A 22,503-nucleotide genomic window follows, 5' to 3' on the forward strand; every position below is an offset into this window, starting at 1 on the left:
TGAATCATAACTCTTTAGTGTTTGTGCATTTATTGCCAGGTCATGGTAGGTGTTTCTGGATGGAAGAATGCATATAGGTTTTGAGAGAAAAGTGGTCAAGCCCAGGTAAGTTTAAAAAAAAAAAAAAGGGGGGGGGGGGGCTTAAGCGCAAGCGGAAGAATACAGCCCATAAGGATTGACTGCTTTGAGTTGCAGCTGTGTTCAAGCGGCAGACCAAAACATGATCCACACCAAAAGACCCAAAGAGCAAAAAAAAAAAAAAAAGACACGGGGGTCATGGCCGATGAAAGTCGGCAGAAAAGAGAAAAATATGAGTGTCAGAAAGGGATGGGGGCAGACAAATCAATTGGCTTCTCTGAGCTGGCGGATAAACCCGAAACATCCATCCGCGGAAACACTGGTAATAAGCCACTCTGGCTTGCCCCTGATTCCATTTATCTTCACCCCTTCATGCCAAACCCCGGCACATTTCAACCTTTCTCTGCGCCTGAATTTAACTCGCCAATTTGTTTGAGGGCTATTGATGTAGCTGGGCGCCTGGTTCTTCTTGGAAAAGGACAAAAGTCTTGAAGGCTTCCACTGAAGCGGGATATAAGCAACTTCCGAGAACGCGTTGAGTTTTTATGTGTGCGTATGCTGGAGGTCAGACTGACAAGCAATGAGAAGGTAACCCCAAATTATGACGGAGGGCAAAAGCAGTGTAACAAAATCGCGGAAAGGAACACGAGTCAAGAAAGAAAGACGTGAAGACAGAAAGTGGCCCTTGGTTTCAACAAAACAAAACAAACAAACATAAGACAAGGCTACGATTATTGATTACTGTGAAGTTTAAATACGCCCACTTACAGTATAACCCCTTAGAGCACACACCAGCGGTAACCTCTCTCCTATTCACTTCTTTTTTTCCATCTCGAGCTGTCCTCCCCCGCTGCCCTTTTCTTCTTCTTCTTGTAATCTCCTCTGCGGTACACCTGACAACTACAAAAGGTTACCGCGACGCGAGGGGTTTTAGTCTTGGAATTGTCCGACGAGAGCCGTCTATTCAAATGTCCTCCTATCAGAGACGGGGAATTATACCAGGGAAGGTGCTGATGGAAAAATGTACCCAACTAGGTGTCAAAAATGAATCGATTAATCGACAACTAACGCATTGGCAATCGACAACTGCTTTAATAATTGAGGAATCATTTAAGGCCATTGTTGACCATGACATTTTCCAAATCTTCTGATTTCAGCCTCGTCAACATTTCTGATTTCTGTCGTCCTCCATTAAGCAGACTGATTATCGTTTGTGTTGAATCAAAGGTATGACATTTACAAGCCATGCCCCGCCTTCTCACAGTATTTTCTATTTTCATTTTATGCTTGCAAATTTTTTTTTCTTTTGCTGCTGAAATATGTTTACAATGTGTTTGAAAAGCGCGTTTTCATAAGGGAAAGTGAGCTGAAAACCATGTCACCTCTTTTGTATGTAATTGTATTCGCTTTCAAAAAGCAAGTAATGCTTTTTATTATTATGTCTTATGATGACGCCACATGTGATTTTGCCAAGCCAATCGACAAAGAACCCCCCCCCCCCCCCCAAAAACAGTCCAACGCGCCACGTAATGGCTTGAACTCAGAAAACAGTGGGCAGAAGGCAATGCTCCAAGAAATTTTCAATTAAAAACACATTGCGGCTGAAAATTACACAGACGGCGCCGTGAGAAATGATTTTAATTTTCTCTCTTTGCCGCCACGGTGGCGCGCCCATCAGCTATCAGCGAAATCAATGACAACATGCTGTGACAAACAAGCGCGACCGCCAGTGGGGCGAAAGATAGAGAGAGAGGGGCGGCCGATGTCTGTTTGGCGGGCGCTCAACAAAAGCGAGGGAATGAATGAAAAACAATTACAAACGGAGGCGGCGGTGCAGTCAATTATGAGGCCCATCTTGTAAGATTGTGTCTACATTGATTTGTTGGGGGGATCTTTTGTTTCGCCCACAGTCCACCTAATTGCACTCACGCCGACCTTCTAATTACTCGACTAAGACCTGGATGCTCCCACCTCACTGTCATCTGGACTGATTCAGACAAAAGGATTTGATTTAGCATCCATCATTTATTTTAGAAGCAGCACATTGGACTTGTCCGACTCGCAGTTCTGAGGTTTGAGGTTCGAATCTTGGCTTCGGCCTGCCTGTGTGGAGTTTGCTCGGTATTGCTATGATACAACATGACCTATTTTCTGGACAGCCAGTTACGAGATTGTCGAGCCACTACCATGTGGGTGACGTAAACCACTGTTGGTTGCTCGTTCATTGAGCAGATTTGCATCCAAAAGAACCCTTTCACACTGGCCGTCTTCAACTGGCATTTTTACAGTTTTTGTCCTGCGTGAACGATATACCGAGGTTGAAGTCGCCCCAGGATTATGTAAGCTTCCAACATAATATCAGGTGGAATATATAGCGGTACATTTAACATCGAGCCCGCAGTGGTGACAATTTAGTGCTCATTAGATCAAGACTGGTGGTTGACTGGTTCGTGCGTCGGACTCACAGTGCAGAGGTGCAGGGTTCGATTCCGGCTGTGGCCTCTCTGTGTGGAATTTTCATGTTCTCCACCTGCCTGCGTGGGTTTTGTCCGGGTACTCCGGTTTCCTCCAACATTCCATAAACATGCATGGCAGGCTGATTGAACACTAAATTGTCCTTAGGTGTGTTTGTGAGCGCAAATGGTTGTTCATCTATGTGTGCCCTATGATTGGCTGGCAACCAGTTCAGGGTGTCCCCTGCCTACTACCCGAAGACAGCTGGGATAGGCTCCAGCACCCTAGCGACCCTTGTGAGGATAAGCAGGTCCGAAAATGGATGGATGGATGTATAGATCAAGACTGAACTGCAAACCCAAGTGCCACCGGGACTCTTGTATGTTGCCTCAGAAAAGCAACTGTTTGTGACTCCCACTGAGCTGCAGACGATCGAACGAATCCTGACTGATTATTATAATCACTCGTAGGCATAATGACGACAACAAGCGTGAACATACCTGGCGGGACAAAAGCCCAGTTGGGTACCAGGACACCAAAAGGGTGTTTTGCGCCTTTGCTGTCTGTCACCGTCGGAGTCTTGTGGTCTTCAAACTTCGGACTGGATCCCTTGGAAGGTATCCAATGACTTCCAAACACAAAGGACTCTGACACTGCTAACCTGGACTCCACTTCTGTAACAGCATCTTTTGAGTCTGACACAGCACTCGTCAACTGACTGGCGGTTGTTGTTGAGAAGTTGCCTTCCGCGTTGCTCATGGTCTCCTCTATCCATGAGACAGAAATGGATGGCTCCTGCGCAGAGTAGCTTTTTGAGGAAAGCTCAGTGGTGACCGCTGCGGTTGCAGGGTCTGTGCTTGGAGTGTCTGTGGTTGTCAGAAAATGTGCCGTGGTGATCTCCGTGGTGGTTAGCACATCCATCAAGGACTCTGGTGTGGAAGTGACCAACTTGGCTGCGCCGCGACCAGGCTTTATTCCCGCACCTTTCCTTTGCTTCTTAATAACGGGAGTGAAGCCGCCATTAGAGCCGCTTTCTCCTCTTTGTGACAAAGAAGAAGCAGACGAGAGGTTGTCAGCAGGCCGGTGAACGTAGATGATCTCACCCCTGGCCTCCTCGGCTGTTTGAGGCAAGGTGGCGGTGGTTGGTTGCGCCACGAGCTGCCACCGGGATGACGTAGTGAGTTCGGCCACAGTCACAAGTTCACTCTGGCTTTGGTGCAGTGAAGGCTCGGATTCTGGACTGCTGGGAACGGTATTAGCAAAGTTACTAAGAAAACTATTCCCCTCACTGCTCCCCTCCACTTCCTTTTTCTGATCCGTCCCAGTTGCGGTGGTCGTTTGTGCCTGATCTCCAACTTGGTCCCTCCCCTCACCAGAATAATTTTCTACTGTGTCCTGGCGAAAAGAGTCAGGCAGGGTGATTATCTCAAGGAGTCCCGATTTGGCTTCCAGAGGATCCCAAGTGGGACTTCTGGCAACATTCCTTGGAAAGCCTACTCTGAAGCGCCGTAATGACTTGATGGGCCACGCTGGACCTCCTTTGGGAAACTTGACCCGTTCATTAGGACTTGTATGACTTTCAGGGTCCACTGCAGTTATCCCTATAGGGAACACAAAGTGAGAGTATTTAATTTGATTGCATTACCAGGGGGTGGGTAGTTGTGGGCTGCCTTTAATTTCATGGATGTGGAATTAGCAATTAAACCTTAAGACCGTCTTACACGGTCACTGAACAGTACAGGAAGCACAGCGTTTTTGTGTGAACTGCGATGCAATCACGATCTGGAGCAGTTTTTGTTACAGATGCCCAACAATCAAACCCCATTTGCCACCACAACCTTTGGGAAGTACATACACTTCAGATATTGATTGGTGTGTGATCAAGAGACTTCAGCAATTCAAATGGTGATAAAAGCAGCACAAGACAGCCTGAGGAAAGTGTCAATAATAAGCACCTGGAAAACACATTGGCTGAGGCGGGCGAATTGCTCGCGCCCAGAAGCAAATTTAAGAGATGTATATTTTAATCATCTCACACTTGCGCAGACTATCATTGTAACTATTGGAGGAAACGTGATTGCCATGTTTGCTAACTGCGAGCCAATCTTTTTCTTTTGCCTTGTCCTCCTCCTGTCCACTTTCCTCAATCGCTCTAATGTTGGACAAGAATGATAGTCCTGGTTCTAAAATGCGGCACAAGACAGACTGAGGAAAGCACACAAAAGCAGGGAGGCACACTGGCCGAGGCAGGCGAGTGGCTTGTGGCGAAGCAGACGATTCAGCTCCTGGCAAGCAACTGTCAAGGAGAACTCGCTCGCTCTTCCTCCTTCAAGATGTCCTATTGGGGAGCGAACAGACCTTACTGTTAAGCGGCAGGAAATGCTCAAAGTAGCAACATCTGTATACCCGGGAATAAACACAGAGGCTTTTGAAGCATATTTTAATCACATCAAACCGTCCATCCAAATTCTATAAAGCTTATCCTGTTCAGAGATGCGAGGAGCTGGAGCCTATCCAAGCTGACTAAGGACGAAAGGCAGACTACACCTTGGTGTGGCTGCCAGTTAGTCACAAGGTCCATATAGCGAGAGAGAGAGACAACCATTCGCTCTCACACTTTCACTGAGTGGCAACTGACTCCGCACCATTAGTGACCCTCACATAAAACGGACCTGAGAACTGAGAAATGCACGTGTGATCTCTAGCGACTCCCGTGCCTCCATGTTTTCCTGATTCCGGCTGTTTCTTCTTGAAAAGTAGTTGTCGATACAACAAAAAATGTTTGGCAATAAAACACTATATGCTCAATATCAACAATATGAAGTGGAGGCAGAGACGCATGTGTGAGTGTCAGCAACTCTACTACCTGGATTTTGACCCGATCCTAGCCCCTTTCCGCAATCAGGGCCAGAATGATATCGGCAGCTTCAAACTGTTTACTGCCAGTTGAAGTGTCAAAGTAAACATCAAACAAGGAGTGAATGTTGTGTATTTAAAAAAACTAAATACATAGGCCCTAATTTCAGTTTATCCTTTTGCTAAAAATGAAAAAAAATGGTTTAATACTTTTCATTCGATTTAATTTTGTTATCACTGTATGTTTTTATAAAGTACCGTATTATAAGGATTTTATTTGTATGGAAGATGAATCACAAGTGTGGACTGCAGGCAAACCTCCTGCCTTCATTTTGTACAAACCGCTTCCCTCAGTCTCTAACAGAACAATAGCACTAGTGCAAATAACAAAAACAGTTTTTTCAGTAAAACATGCGCCCAACTCAGCTCTAATGATGAGAAATGCAACCGTTCAAGCTCAGTCTACAGTATCAGAGGAAAGGCTCAGGTTTCTCACAGTAATAAAAGAGCTTCTAATGTACTGAGTCTCTCAAGTACTCTCTGTAGTCTTTAAACGTGGCTGCGCTGGAGCAGGACAAAACATTAGCATGCAACTGGGAGACATGTTTTTGTATATTTTCACCTAATTCACAAGCAGTAGGCAGGCATCGCTGGACACATTTTAGTGTACAATTTGGGGCCTTTGGTTCCCACATAAAATATATATTTATAAAGAAAAGCAACAGTGCAGAGGGGATGTATTCAAAGTCATTTCACACTTCTCGGTTTCTTTCTTCCGGATTGTTTACGTGAAACAACTTCTTGCGCTTTGCAGTTGTGGCAAGAGAAGCGATAAGTGAAACGTCTCAGTTCTCATTTATTGAGACCCAAGAGGTCCCCCAGTAGCTTATCTGCTCTTGGGCTTAAAGTAGACACTCGGTCATCAATAATTCATCCTGTCAGCATTTGTGACTCATGGCTGCTTTGTGTTTATTTAGGCCAGTTATGTTATTGAGAGGACCCGGTTAGGTCATCGCTTATCGAATGTGTAAACGTCTATAGAACAGATTACTACCAGAGGGAGAACATACACAAATACTGTACGCATGAAATATTAAAAGGTAAAATGTATTATTCAAACGCTGTTGCCTGACGCTTAAGCGAGGTCCGCGATCGTGGGAATCGTTTCCATAGGAGGCAGGCAAATCTAATTGCCGCTTATACTTTTACGACGCCCACGGATGTACAAAAAAACCCCGCACATTAATTAGGATTAATCATCCAGTAATAGTCCATGTCGTTCATTCAATGAAACGGTTACTATAACATGAGACCCACCAATATGACATTTTTTCTGCTATATGACTTTACATCCTTATTTTGTTGGACAATGACTATTAAAATGATACAAACCCTTAAAAAATTCTTCATGATGTTTTTCTTGATAAATGGTTATTGGTTAAATTTTAGCTGGAAATGACATGAGAATGAGGCTCCAAGAAGGGAAATATTTTGAGAAATATCCATTTGTGTTGTTTTTAGATAAGTAAAATGTTTTCATTTTACTTATCTAAAAACAACATCAAAATGGTCCATATTCTTAAACTTATGAGAGAATTTAGACGTGACGTACCCCTTTTGGACCATTTAGGTTCTGCTGAATTCGAGGTTAAAAGATTTTGACCAACTGTGAGGTGTACCTGGCAAACAAAAAACATTACTGGAAAATGCTGCAAAACAAACCCCCAGTGACTCCGCTTCAGTGGCACAAGAATCCCTTCCAGAGTCGGGCAGAGGTAATATTAAACTAGAGGGTGACAATCCGAGAGACAGACGGGAAAGAAGTTGTGCGGTGAACAACACCGCCACCCATCTGCAGGTATGACATTTCATAATAAATATATATACTGTATATATATAAATAAAGGTTAGGCGGGGAAGTTATTGCAAGGCTCTGTGAATCGTGTCAGGAGCATCTACGCTGCCTGTCAGCTCTTCTGTCACATCAATTTGGTTCTCCCGGTGGCCTTGCTGGAAACATCGCGAAGGGGGTACGTGTTTCTTTGACGGACGCTCAGGACTCCACTGCAGAGCTCAATTCAATTTGTTTATTTGCGCATTACATCTTACGTCTTTAAATCTGATGTTGTCCACTAAGTGCATGAAAACAGTCATAGTGGTCATGCATAGCCCGCATTTATGTTTTGTGTTTCAGTACCTTCTTCCGCACGATAAGGCACTTTGGAGTATAAGGCGCACCTTCTATGAATGGCCTATTTTAAAACTGTTTTCATGTATAGGGTGCACCGCATTATAAGGCGCACAGAATAGAAGCTACAATAGTGGCTGAGGTTGCATTATGCATCCACTAGATGGAGCTACGCTAAAGGGAATATAATACAATACAATACAGCTTTATCTAGCGCTTTCACAACCGCTGCAGCTGTAACAAAGCACTTTACAGAACATTTAAAATACTACGTCCAAGAAATCAGAATATTGAGCCATATGTATAAGTCGCACTGTCAGCTTTTGAGAAATGTGAATGTTTTCAGGTGTGCCTTACAGCATCACAATCACACTTTGAAAAAAAAAAAATCGGTAAATTTCTTTTTCAATGTTAAAAAAATATGATGGAAGAAACAAAAAACCTAAGTAGGACAGAGTCATGCACTGACGTCTTTCGTCCAAACTTGAAGTAAAGAAATTCAGTTTATCTGCAGTATCTAATTCCAGCAGAACACCTTCAATCAAAGACATACAGTAGAGGCAAATAAATAAAAAAGCTCTTACCATGATTGGCAAATTTGCCCTCCTGCTGTGTGGTGGACTCAATTTTCCTGCCGTTTTGGACTGCGGACAGTGCAGGAAAGAGCGGCATCTCCTCTTTCTCCTGCTCAGACAGACCATCCTCAGCGCTCTGTAATCCACTGGCATGGAGAAGCCTGGAGGGAGAATCGTGACTCCCGTGCTCCGTGATGGCGTTGTCGCTGCCGCCCTTGTTTTCACTGGCTTGTGAGCTCAAAGTCTGGCTCCTGTTGGAGATTTGGGCCATCCCGCTACCAGCCCAGTACTTGAAAGGCTTCATTAGCGTGTTAACAAAGTCAGTCAGCATGCTTTTACTGGTGTGAGGCTGAGAGGTGGTCGAGGCCGCTGATGGGAGAGTGTCAAAAGAAGCATCTACTTCCTCTTGGGCCGAACCTCCGTGGCTCTCCTGCTCCGTTGGAGCATTGCTGGTTTTCATTTCGTCGGGTTCAGCTGGGCGGGATCGACCGGTCGGGGCGCCGTCTTGTTGGTTATCCCAACCCTGCAAGGGACTCAAGTGGATGACGACGTGCTCGTCAGAGATGTCGGAGGAGTCTTTTGTGATAGCTTCGTTCAGGTCCGTCAGATCGGTCCGAATAGCCGTCTTGGGTAATGGGGCGCCCATTTGGGTACGGCTGAGTGGGGAGCCGGTCTGTGCAGCTGGGATTTTGGCGTGGAGGGGAGCAAGGGCCTCTGCGGCTTGTACATCTGCAGGCTGATGGGCTAAAAACACACAAGGACATTTTCAATCATAGAGTAGAAAGGTTTTCATTGAAATTGCATAGCTATTATTTTATACTGTATGAAGTGAGTTCGTGAGGCAGAGAACGGTATGCCTCACCTCATCTCACGTTTTTGTTAAATCTGCGGTTTATGCAATCAGCAAGACTAAATATGTAACACAAACATCAGCCTGACGAAATTTGGAGTGCAAAAGGCTGATAAAATGTCATTGGCAACATGAAAATATCATTTGTAGGAATGTGTGACAATTAAAAAATCATTATTAGTTAGTTGAATGGTTGTAATTGTTGTATTCTTTGACTTCATTTCTTGTCTCAATTTTAATTCCCTTCCTCTTGCGTATCATCACGCTGTTTCCATAGCGTTGTTCAGGGTAAAGTGTCAACAAGGGAGTTAGCCGCATAGCTTGGCCTGTGCCTGTAAAAACGCAGTCGGTTATTAAGGCCAAAATTGACATTTTCATCTCCTTTCAGCTTTCTGGAGAACATAATTTGTTTCAATCCTTCATATTGGAAAGATGATGATCTACGTGCTCGTGTTTGACAAATGTACTGCAGCTCTTTTCCCAAGCTGCTGTTGTTGTTTTTCACTTAAAATTAATTGTTATTCACAAGCCTTTTGATGTGACACCTTGGAATAGAAAGTGTCAATCATTCTTACTTGGTTGTGGAATTAAAAACAATCTCATAGAATGGTGCATTCGTATGCAAACGTGTTTTTTTTTCGTATGGCAAACAGCAAAAAGTTGCGCAAAATGACAAATGGATATACGTTTTGCCATTGTAAATATTAACCCTTTCATGCACCATGCACCCTGATAACATGATAAGCTGTCCACTGTCGTAACGGCTGTCGGGTTAAAAATATTTAGACACTTCTGATGGAAGAAAACGAACCAAGGCGATTAATTAAACAAAAAAACATAGTATGCATCATTTTATATAATTATAATTTTAATTAATTTGATTATTTTATTTTCTTTGATCAAATATTTCATTAATTTGATTAGGATCAAATTAAGAAAAATTAAACATTAGAATGCATTTTATCATTAAATTTAACTGTTTTGCATATTTGACAACCACATTTTATCTTTTGTTTTACTTGTTTTAACTTTATGCCCATCGGTGTGTTTTAAAAAATGCCCAACCACTGAATAGGGCCTTTTTTTTAGTGTGTCATTGAGAACATAGATAAGAATAATAATTTCACTGCACTAATTAATTGGTTGTTGTTACTGCAGACAACAAAGCCACTCGGTTTACAGGCATGTGGTGCTTGTCGAACGCAAGAGCCACAAGCCTCTTCCCTGTCGCTTAAGGTAAATCACACAGACACTGTGTGAATACCTTGGTAGCAGTAAGCGTCAAACATGGCCGTGGTGTCGGGGAAGCCGGTCCGATTAGGGTTGCTGTAGACCGTTCGCACGCCGGGCTCGTCCCCCCCGCAGTTCCTCCGTGGGACGTTGATGGGGTAGCGCACACTGCCGTCAGCCAGCCAGCCCGGGTCGCACTGGTCCAGACCGGCCTGCCAGGCCAGGTACAGCTGGCCCACAGTGGCCAGCTGGGCTCCCAGCGAATGGCAATGGGTGGAGGCCGTGGCTAGATTCAGTTTCTCTTCCACGGTGGAGTGGAACACTTCACCTGGGTGGGAGAAACAGACAGCTCAGTTTACTAATAGCAGAGTTTCATAAAGGGCTGGGGCTCGAAACGTGTGACGGTTCCATTTCATGAGGCATAATTCATATTTGTAATGTGGTGTATAGCTGGAGTTTACTGTCAAACTAAACATAAAACAAAAGAGAATGACACATTTTAAACAAAAATAACTGCCCATAATTCGGCAAGTACAAAGTATAATGAAGATGCAGCACAATTTCCATTGTAATGAAGCAAAAAATGCGACAAAAATGCTTGATTTCTTTCCATTTATTTACGGAATTGATTTATGGTTTTATTTAGTTCAATATTATCGAGTGCAATTTTCCTAAAAAAAAAAAATAAAACACATGACAAACTTTTTTTCCTGGGAGACTGGACTATCATTTTTCCATTGTTTTCAGTGAGAGACGAGTATTTTAAGTTATGAAAGTGGTGACGAAATCAATTAAACTTGTATGCCAAGGAACGACTGTAATATGAGTAAAGAGAGCCACTTGAAATAATTCACACAGTCAAAAAAATCTGCAGCACGCTTGACGATACCGCACAAAATCTAGACAGTAAAATTACTCAAATGTGATAATTCCTTGCAAGTTAATAATGATTACTAATACTACCACGTTGCATAACAGAAATAAATACAACATCGAAACAATCCGCAAAGTTAAGAAATTCGGCCTGAACAGGCTTATATGTGCATACATGTAATAGTCTTATTTTGTAGGTGATCACAGTGTTCGCCAGTTTAATGGTGATAATTGCAGCCACTGCACAATAGAAGTAAATAGAATGACTAGAAATGACCCAGAGTAAAAAAAAAATAGTCCGCAGCTCTCAAGGGCATATACGTGTGCACAATGTTGATGTCGCCACCACAGTGCACAACTGAAAAAAAACAGAGCCACTCGAAATAATCCACATAATCAGACCGGGCCAATGGGGACTAAAACTCAAAGGAAGGACCTTGTCTCTTCCAGGCTCCCACCTTGTAGCCGCTTGGCAAAGCAGTAGACATCAAACAGCTCGTCCGGGAACCTATTGCCATAGTTACGGATGCCGGGTGAGTCGTCACGATCGCCATAGCAACCAGGCCGAGGTGACTGGATTGGATACCTGCAGCACGCAGCAAGAGGTGGTTATACAAAACAGACAGTGAGGTCAATTCTTCAATTCCTGCTATGAACTGAAAATATTTGCATTGGCAAGTGACAGCGAATGAAGTGACAAAGAGAGTAAGATTAAATATTTCATAGTCGTTGAGTGTTGACACCACCAAACTATTGCACTTTTCACCAGGCTTTCATTTTATTTTGGTGAGTATACTTCCTTCAGTCTACTCTTTAGCATGTAAATTGTATGCTCCATAGGGTTTGAGTCTGGGGATTTACTCGGCCAGTCAAAAACTCTGGAGCCTATCCCAGCCGATTTGGGCAGTAGGCCGGGGACACCCTGAACCGGTTTGCCAGCCAATCGCAGGGCACACACAGAGACAAACAACCATCCGCGCTCACACTCACACCTGGGGACAATTTACAGTGTTCAATCAGCCTGCCATGCGTGTTTTTGGAATGTGGGAGGAAACCGGAGTACCTGTGGAAAACCCACGCAGGAGAACATGCAAATTACACACAGGAAGGCCGGTGCTGGAATCGAACCCGGTACCTCCAAACTGTGAGGTCAATGCGGCAACCAGTGGATCCCCTCGCTCTCAAGACTTGCCGATCAATATTTTGTTTGACTTGAAACATATTTTTTCAAATTATTCTGCTCTATTGAGGATTTCAATATTCGGAAAGAGTGTCTCCTTTCAGGATAAATTAATTTCATGTTCTCCTCGGACTTTAACCCTTTCAGGGACAGCGGTTACCACAGTGGACAGCTTATCATGTTATGAGGTTAGAGGGTGCATGAAAGGGTTAATCATATTTTATTTACTAATTAACGTAAGAAAGAAAATGAAATCTCCCTGTGGGGAAAAAAAAATCTCCCAATAGTGTTTCTAAACACAATTCAAACTCAAGGGAGGCGAATGTGGGAAGTCAGTGAGAGGTTAAAAGCATTCTCAATTCCTCCAGTGCTTTGGTTATCCATATTTGGGTGCCAGCATTAGCTGTTGTTTCACATGGGGATGATTAAAAGATTCTGCTTGAGCGCCGAAAATACATTACATGCGGTGCACACACGAGCACACACGACAGGACTTTTTCAAACACTAAGTTCTTGGGAGTCGTCTCCCTCCCCAGCCCCCTCCAGCTGATGAATCAATGGCAGCCTCGCTATTAATTGGACACTTGGCTGATGTTCACTTTGAGTCTCCTCAATGCGGACCAATTAGCCGTGTCCCCAGTGGAAACAAGGGAGTAAAAGGGAGGGCAGCGGAAGAAAAAAAAAAGAAAAAAAAGAAAACCCTGCCAGCGAGACAACCGCAGTAAAGTGTAATTAATACGAAAATATGAGCCCGGTCGACTTCGGACACATGTCATGCCGACCAGTTGGAATGACTGCCAGTGGGTACCGTTGCTCAAATGCACGTAACGCAAACACGCCATTAGATGCGATCATGGAGCATTTATATATTATTATATAAGAGACCCACCGTACGGTCTGGTCCGACAGCCACCCGGCGTCACAGTTCTCGTAGCCGTCGGCAAAGGCCGCCTGCAGCTGACCCGGCGTGGCGATGGCTGCCGAGTTCTCAGCGCACACCCTCTTGGCGTCAGCGAAAGACAGGGCGTAACGGTCGGGGGGAGCGCGGTAATGAAAGAGCACGCCTGGAGCGGAGGGAGACGAGAGAAGTCAACCTTGGAGCATTCAAACATGAGCACGTACAAGCAGTGTAAACATAAAGCCACATGGATGTCATCGTCACGCACCGACACGTCCATCTGTGCGGTCGCTGGAGAATATTTGCATCAGAAGGCGACTTCTGAAAACAAACAATTTCCCCTTCCAACAGGGTTCCACTCTCTTTTGTTTTTGTTTTTTTTCTCAAAATAAAGTAATAGCACAGTGTGGCCGATGCCCTCAATTTTTGCTCTGGACTAATAACATTTGTATTTGGAACGGAGAGACTTAACCAGATTAACCATACAGAGACAGTGGTTACGATAGCGGACATCTGAGTCTCAACTTTGTAAGATAAAAATGCAGAGTTTAAGTCTGGAGACTGACTTGACCCTGATGAACTGCCCTGTCGTTTTGGCAGTGTGTTTAGCGTCTGTCACAATCCATCCTGGATGCTCTCCGACTGTGGTGGAATTTTCCACTCTGCCACCTGGCCACACTTGAGCTCATTAGCCAACCAGCCACACCTGCAGCGCCCAGATGAAGGTTGTTATCCATCCAAAATCGTCTTCGTGTCATGTCTGACTTTACAGTGTTAGTTTCTGGACTGAGTACCCGGTTCCGACCTTGGTTGTTTTTGGTTATTGCCTCTGACCTTGTAAAAGACCTGCTTTCAGTTTGCCTTTACACTCCGGATCCATCTGGCCTGCTTTCTACCTGCCTTTGTCTTTGTCGGCTGGCTCGGAAAAAGCACTCCTGCCAGGGGACTAGATTATTGTTTGGGTGTTTGCCGTTGCATGGGAATCATGTGTGTGTATGTGTCTGTGTGTCTGTGTGCAACTAAATCTCCAATGGTGCCAAGCATTCTCGTTGAGATCTATTGGGACCTGCCGATCGCCATGAAAATGTGATTCTGCCAATTGGGCATGGTGAGCTAGTGGTTAGCACGTCTATCTGACGCTTTTGAGGTTCAGGATTCGAATCTCCTCCCACATTCCAAAAGCATATACAGTATTCAGGTTGACTTAAGGGGCGGCCCGGTGGTCCAGTGGTTAGCGCGTCGACTTCACAGTGCAGAGGTTGCCATTTGGTTAGTTTGTATTCAGTGGTTTAGAATTCTTTGAGTTCATATATTTTTTTCCAGGAACTCTTAAGTGGAGATGGTGTTTGCTCATTGTAATTAGGAACACAGTAAGTCTTAATTCCCGCAGCTGTGTATGCTAGCAAGCCGTACATTTCATTTAAATGAGAAAGAAATAGCTTTCCATCACCTCCGATATTTGCTTGCCACACACGCAGCTCTGCTCCCGTTACGATCGACATGAAACCAGTGGGTGACGGGTTACTAACACGACTACTTTATCGGGGAGAGTGACACAGATCCATGTGATACGGAGAGTTGGGTGCCGCCGAGTCCATTAGCACTCCATTCTGTGTCTGAAAGTGCTGTCCTTTTGCAGAAATATTGAGGCTGTCCAAACAGAGATACAATCCAACTGTGTGCTTGAGCCAGGGAAATTGCGCTCTCACACATCATCATATTCTTCTGGGAGAAGAAACAGCAAGGGGCCATTCCGGAGTAGAGCCACAGTGCACTATGAATGTCGACTGTGAACACTTCCTGGCCCTCCAGAGTAATAAAATATATTCTATACACTGTAGCTCTCATCGGGTTTATAACTTATGTCCCTCCATACACAATTATATTTTCAAGTGACTGTTTCTCCAGCATAATGGAATCTCTCCTGACAAAAATGTGGATCCACAGCCTGTAGAGTGAATTCCAAAGCAACATTGCCTCAAATTGTCGGTCTACTTTAGCATCAGAAGCCCAAGGGCAGTGGCAGAAGCTTCTCTAAAATATTTAAGGGGTGCTCTTAATGTTGCATGCAAATTCACGATAATTTTGAACCATGCATGGATTGGGCATAGAAATGAACATGTTACATGTCATTTAAACATGCATTGACTTTAACTGTTTAACTCTCAGTCAACATACACGCTAGCGCTCCACATTTTTTGTCAGAAACTAACTCCTATTTTGAAACAAAAAAGTGGAGAATCTCACAACTCATCATCATTGATTATGAAACAATAACGAGACGTCCGTTTCTGCCCTGCCCCACATAAACGCTGCCCTGTGCGGCTGCATGTACTGCACATAACAAAAACCGCTATGGAACTCACAGTTAAATGATCAAACTGCCAAGCAAGGGTCCTTGAAACATTTTCCTTAAACCTGTTCTAACAGACGTGTGCACAAAATTTCATATTGATCGACAACCCAGGTAACTGGAGGCATTTCTATTTATTTTATTTTTTTTTAATTTGGGGGGGGAAAAGTCATACATTTTCACTAGGATCCACACACATTCCATTTTTTTCACATTTGACAAGAAATTGAGACAAGAGATCAGCATTATTTCAGTATAGACACTTTTTGTGACATTTTGCTTTGATGCAGTGCTGTGAGAACATAAAATATGTGCCTTGGCTCAATAGAGGTTGGGAAACAATACCCCTGTCAATTAGAACACTATTTCAGTCAAGGCTGCCGATTCTCTGGTTAAACCAGTTCCCCTGCATCACCACGAGGGACTCAAACAATCAATAGCGCCATGTCTAAGAGACATACAATTGACTCGAAAATACGTGCACTGAGAATCTAAGCAGGAGATTGTGAGTAAGGCGGCCTATGAGAAATTAAAGAAGGACTATCAAAGGAAGGGAGTTCTATCATTTTGAATGGAATCTGGAGTAAGATCCTTGTGCGTTAATATGTTATCGATATAGCCAAGCGGTCTAAATAATGCCGAATGGTACATTTAAAAAAACAAGCGTTTAACTCGCGAAGAGTAGCCTGACGGCCATTTATGACCAATCCCCACAGACGGCAACTCTTCGCTCGCCATGTAATTGGCTTCCGTCTGAGTTACTGGTGCTCGAAGCTCGCTAATCAACTGTTCGACAGAGGTGGGATGTAAAAAGAGAACATTCTCATATTTCCTTAGCAACGTACGCAGCAGGTGACGCTCAGGAGAAAAGGGTGGCAAAGGAGGAAAAGAACGTTTAGGCCCTGAAAAAGATTGGCTACCAAAAGGTGAAAACCCAAACTTCAATCTCATAAGATTAAAACCCAAAAGTGAATTTGCCATAACTGGTACTTTATTCTTGAAAACAAGCAACTATTTAATTTCTGTGGTGTTTGTACAATGGGTGAAAATACCCAATATATTATATACTTTCCATGGCCCCAAAATAAATAAATAAATAAAGATGTGATGGAGTGGTGTCGCCGTAAGTGAAACGGGATGAAACAGGGCAAAATGTCGTTCATTTTTTGGCTGGTTTGTCCTGCAGACGTGATGATATTCGCTTCTCGCAATCTAAAACAGTCATGAGTGTAATTATGGTATTATGCGATTGCACAAATGTGAAATGATGCAATGTTTTCCTCCCATTAAGAAGACACCTCGCTTAGTCTACACTATTTGATAATAGCCTGGTCTCTGTTGGCTTTCAGTTTCATTTCATGCATGAACATGGTCGGCTCAAGGAATGATTTTTAATGGGTTCAAGTTCCCTCACCTTTATTTCCCTCATTGTGGTGCTATGCCGACCGTAAACAAGCTCGAGTGTAATGACCGGATTAGCACGACACGTCATTAATATTCATCGTGGCAGACCTCGGGTGCAAAAGGGGCAGGCGCACACAACCAAAGAGCAGAGTGTTAATTTGCAATAATAATTACTGGGGGCCAAAAAGCGGCGCACTTGAATGATGGTTAAATGATGTAATTACGGTGGACGTCACCGCTCATCATATCATAAACGGCATAAAACACAATGGAAGATCATAAAAAACAGGCCAGTGTGGCGGACTGTGTTTTAATACCGTCCCATTATGTGTTATATTTAAGACAGAGCCGTGATTAAATTGTAAAATCCCTGTTTCTACTCCATCAACTTTTCTCCTTAAATTTTACGTCCGTGGGTATGGCATTCCACAAATTCTGCCTAGCAACTGGCACATTCTGATAAATGCACCACATGCTATGAGTAATAATCCATTTCCTCCAGCATTTGTTGTAAAATGAATTATGGCTGAGCTGGAACCTATCCCAGCTAACTTTCGGCGAGTTGCAGGATACACCCTGGACTGCTTGCCAGCTAATGAATGTGCACACTCTTCCCATTTGCGTCCACCACTATGGGATGGGCCATTTTGAAATTTTACTGAACCTCAAATGCAAAGTCCTCACAGGAAGGCTGGAGCCGTGATTCAAACCTGGAACCTTAAAACTGTGAGGCCAACATCCTCCCCGTCATTCCACTGTGTTGTCGATCAATGGCATTGACAAATTCTACCAAGCAGATGCTAGCATAAATATCCCGTTGTCGGAGAACCTTGCCAGAAAACATTTGACCTTGAGTAATCGGGTACGAATTTCTGAAACAGGACACAATGGCATGAAAAAAGGAAATGAAATGACAATAAGCCCCACTGAAAGTACTCACCAGTCAGACGCATAATGACATCACAATAAATTATGTTTTATGTTCACCGGTTGTATGCCACTTTTACGTTTTTACATCACACTGACCTGTGACCTCCAGCGGGACAGTGTCTCGCTCATCGTTAATGCCCATCACAACTTCACAGCGGTACAGGCCGGAGTCACTGGATCGCAAGCCTGTCAGAGCCAGACTGGCATTGTATCGGTTATCGCTGTAACCAGGCAGCGATACCCGACCTTGAAAAGCCTTTTTCACCTGGCCGAGGAGAGATAATATGGATTAATCAAATCTCAAAATGCCGATTGGATCTTCTGTGTTAAGCATACCTTGACTACATTGTCTTTGGCCACCAGGATCGACTGCTCTTTCCGCGAGCCGTCCGAGCCTTGCTGACCCCACACCTTGGACCATTTGACGCGGGGAGGCTCGTGGGACGGAATGGCGCCAGGGCGCAGGGAGAAGAGGCAGGGGAGCACCACTGTCTTGGACATCTCCTCGCTGATGCTGTGATAGGTCACTTTATGCATGCTCACCAGAGGGTCGGCATCACTTAAGCCTGAGTAGGAGAAGAAAGATACCCTGCATTTACTCAACTACAAAATGGATGGCATCTATTAGAAGGGGGGACCACGTTTGCTCTGAATAAACTACATGAAAGGGGGCCACTTGTTGTGCGACCCCTTACGAAACAAAAATATTTGGCAATATATTGGAAGATATCACGCAATACATGAAGTAATATATTGTCAAATATGAGATTTTGTATTTATATTTTCTAAAATACTTCAACATATGCATAGACCATATATGTGTATATATATCGATAAATATATGAAAAAAGTGTTGCAATTGAGGCCAAAAAGGGCTCGATATTTATATTTGACAACATATTGCAATATATAATCATATATATATATATATATATATATATATATATATATATATATATATATATATACTGTATATATATATATACTGTATATATAAAACATAATCTGAAAGTAGGAAACATAAATGTTTTGAAGTGTATTTCTTTCCTTTTATTGTTCAATGTCTAGAGTTCTCATGCTAAAATAAATACAATAAGTGTATAAAATAGTGTATCCTTTGAAGAAAATACAATGATGACAAAAAAAATAGTATTACACAACACACACATTAATTTTGGGAGTCTACAAAATTGGCAAGTACTAAAACAGATATTTTCAATTCTCCACACTGGATCTTGGATATAACGCGTATTTTTGAGTTTAGGTAACTTGGAATGTTGACTTGAGGTACCGCGTATTTTTGACTTCAGGTAACTTGAAATGTTGAGTTTGTAACGTGTACGGGTAACGGGCTTTCCTACTTTTTCTCCCTTCCTTCCTCACCACCTAGCCACCAACCATATTGAGAAAAAACTGAAATGTTGAGAAGAAAAAACTTTCAGAGAGGATGATGGAAAAAGGCGAGAATAGCTCTTGTGAAATGGCAGACGGTGTGGTAAGAGTGACTTTGCGGCAAATTACTGTGCATGCGCACACACACACACACACACACGCACACATACGGACAAACACACACAGAAAGCACATCTTTAGGCGTCTATATCGCCCTGGCTGCTGTCTCTCTATTTGCTTCGAACCCCTTGAGGATGAGGCACTGATCTTTGTTTACCACACACTAACATTTGTACCCCCTTCCTCTTAAACACAGCCATCGACAAACGCGCAATAAAGAGCCGTCCTGGAAGATAGCAGATTTGGAGCCAACTCAGGAAACAAAGACAGGTGTATTCCTTTTCCAACTGAGCTGCATCAATAACCTTTAATTCTTCTGCCAGATGCTTGTCAGCTCTCACCTTATACTCACATAACTAACTTTGCGGGGAGCCAAACAAACTTTTCAATGTCACTCACATTCCACTTGTGCGCGCCATACGGATGTTTATCTCCAGCCTGGCAAGCTGTGAGCTGCACAGCCAAAATCCAATGAAATTAATTTGCAAATTCCCTCCAGAAATCAGTAAATTACATGGTGGGTGAGGAGAAAACAAAAAAAACGCGGCACTCTTCCTCAGCAGTGATTAACATAAACTAGCGGGGGTGCGTATTGCTAGTGTTATAAATCTGCATTTAGATGGAAAAGTTATCACGAGCCATAATGCCTCAAGAGACCGGCGTGTTGTCTCAGTGACAAAAGCAAGAAAAGGGCATAATTAGGAAAAAAAAATCTGTGTTACATTTTAAATGTTAACGGGAGCTCTTGCGACCCTTCAAATGCACCAGGATCGGCACGGTCAACGTGTGACTCAGCTGCTCTTAGTGTGGCGTAGCCGCATACTTCGGCGAGTCATCACCGGTGGACCCATCTGTCTCGGTGTTGGTCGTCTTTGGAATTATTAAGCGACGCGTAGGAGCCCTTACGTGTCTTGCGCAGACGCAAGGTCCAAATGGCATTTTAACAGCCGCGGGAGCGCAATTACACCCAATGTCTTGTTTTTCCCATCTGTGATTTTCACCCCAGAACAGCCAACTGCATCCTCTCCTTCTGTTTCAGATCTACACCAGGCCCGAAACTGTTTACATGCCATTCAATTCTGGAAATTTTTAGCTGCCTCGATGCTATTGGTGAATTGTCAGGAAATGACAGCCAATATGATAAAAACAAATGTGAATCTCAGACACATTATGTGGCACTTAATTGGGGTGTAATTTATTGGGTGCTTGAACTCACCATATCTATTTTAATATAATATAATACAATATTAATAGACAGATTGGCATTCATTCATTAATTTCAGAAGTCTTTTCTCACAGGAATTTTGGGGGATTTCTACAAAAAAAAAGATTTGATGTTATGCTACTATGTCTCTAGTTGGCTGCCGTCTGCAAAGTATGAGATGCAAGTGAAATTTGTACTTTGTCAAAAAATATATAATAATAATAATAATAATAATAATAATGCCATGTAAATCAAATTTAAAGACTTCAACAGTTTTTGCCACACTTTTTGCTGCAGTTAAATGGACATTGTGCTGCTCCTTCGGCTATATTATAAGTATGTGGAAATGGTCTCAGCTCCTCAGTAAGATGCAATAATATTAATCTTTCTTTGCAGAGGGTAAAGAATATAGTGTAAAGCTGTGAGTATTACTATTGTCTGTGTTGCTCCACCGTTAGTGTTCAAATATCCACCGATTAATGGGTTATAACGACACAACACCTTTGTTATTTGTTTGCCCGTCTGTAGCCTATTCCCATTGTATGTTAGCATTAAGATCGTGGACCTGTATAATGTAATGTCGTGTCTCGCTGCATTGCGGATGCTTTCGTCGCATGCACACATTGAACATAGACACGAGGCACGCCAACATCCAGATCGTCGGTGACCTAGCGTGAGTGCACATTCACATTGACATCGACATGCTCTGCAGGGTGGACGTCACGCAGGGCTTGGGTTAAAAAAAAGGATGCAGGCGTGACATTTTCTCATGTAAAAATAAAAATAAATAAATAAACGTTCGTTTCACCTCTCGCAACCTGCCAAGTAGCATACGTTCTCCGAGCATCTTTGGGAGCTTTTCAAGTCCCAGCCACAGACTGATTAAAAGGTCTGTCTGCAGCTCTCTTGAATGTTGGTGCATCGTAGCGACTCAAAGGGAGGTTGCTGCCACCGTTTGCGCCGTCTGAGGCGAGACGATGAAGTTCAAATCTTGTGCGGTGCGCAGTCAACACTTCAAAATCATAAACACGGATAAACATCCTAAACATGCCCTTGCAACCTCATTGCAAATTTGGAGTCACATTTCCTCCAAGCAGCACAGTTTGCAATGCTTTACCATCGCACCAGTTTTAGACCCACCCAAAATAAATAAATAAATAAATCATAAGAAGTGGATACAGAGGTTATTTATTTGATTCCTGTCATCTAGTGGAAGAACATTTAATCTTTCTGTCTGTTACTATTCCACTGGCATCGGTCGATAAACAAACATACATTGAAAGGGAAATCAAGTCAAACGTTTTCTTCACAATAATACGTTCAATGGAGTCTCACTCATCTAAACACGGCATTCTGATTAATATTTTTTTGGTGGAATATGAATTAAGCAGTAAAATCTACCTGGTTTTATTCACCTGTTTTCCGAGGTTTGTCATGTGACGTTGGCAAGCTGAGCCGTGATCGGTTGTTACCCTGAGCAACTGTGATGTCATTTTCGGTTGACAGCAAGTGGCAAAATAGCCACCCCTTGAGATGGATACAAACCGGTGCAGTTTACTGTTGAATTCATATTCCACAAATGCAATATGAATCAGAATGCCGTGTTTAGACGAGTGGAGGTGTGAAGAAAATGTTTGACTTCTGCTTTAAGCAAGAAATTACCCAGTAACCTTTCTTACATATCCCCGATTAGCATTTATGATTCTAAACCGTCCCCTGGCAAACTGAGCTGAGTGGAACAAATATTTGTGCCGCCATATCTGGCCTGAGCTGGGTTTCGTATGACGGCACAAGCACAACACAGCCAATTTTGCCAAGGATCTCAATATAATTCCAGAGACCCCTCACCCCAAAAATGAACAGAAAATAGTTCACTTGGCACATACGTCTCCTCTGTTTGTGTTACACCGTGTGCGGT

At 43.2% G+C, this 22,503-nt stretch overlaps 1 protein-coding gene across 1 annotated transcript in view; it reads right to left on the minus strand.

Moving 5' to 3' along the window:
* ncanb (neurocan b) overlaps positions 1-22,503 on the minus strand; it is a 103,980-nt gene that overhangs the window by 49,426 nt on the left and 32,051 nt on the right. The window contains exons 3-9 of the mRNA XM_086115960.1: positions 18,206-18,435; positions 17,966-18,134; positions 13,174-13,348; positions 11,563-11,690; positions 10,266-10,559; positions 8,161-8,895; positions 3,033-4,133 (exon numbers count right to left, since the gene is read on the minus strand). Coding sequence (XP_085972086.1) covers positions 3,033-4,133; positions 8,161-8,895; positions 10,266-10,559; positions 11,563-11,690; positions 13,174-13,348; positions 17,966-18,134; positions 18,206-18,435 — 2,832 coding nt within the window. The remainder of the gene's footprint in view (positions 1-3,032; positions 4,134-8,160; positions 8,896-10,265; positions 10,560-11,562; positions 11,691-13,173; positions 13,349-17,965; positions 18,135-18,205; positions 18,436-22,503) is intronic.

The sequence above is a fragment of the Hippocampus guttulatus genome, chromosome 7 (assembly GCF_054856545.1).
Source record: "Hippocampus guttulatus isolate MCC_2025c chromosome 7, RoL_Hgut_1.0, whole genome shotgun sequence".
NCBI classification, from domain to species: Eukaryota; Metazoa; Chordata; class Actinopteri; order Syngnathiformes; family Syngnathidae; genus Hippocampus; species Hippocampus guttulatus.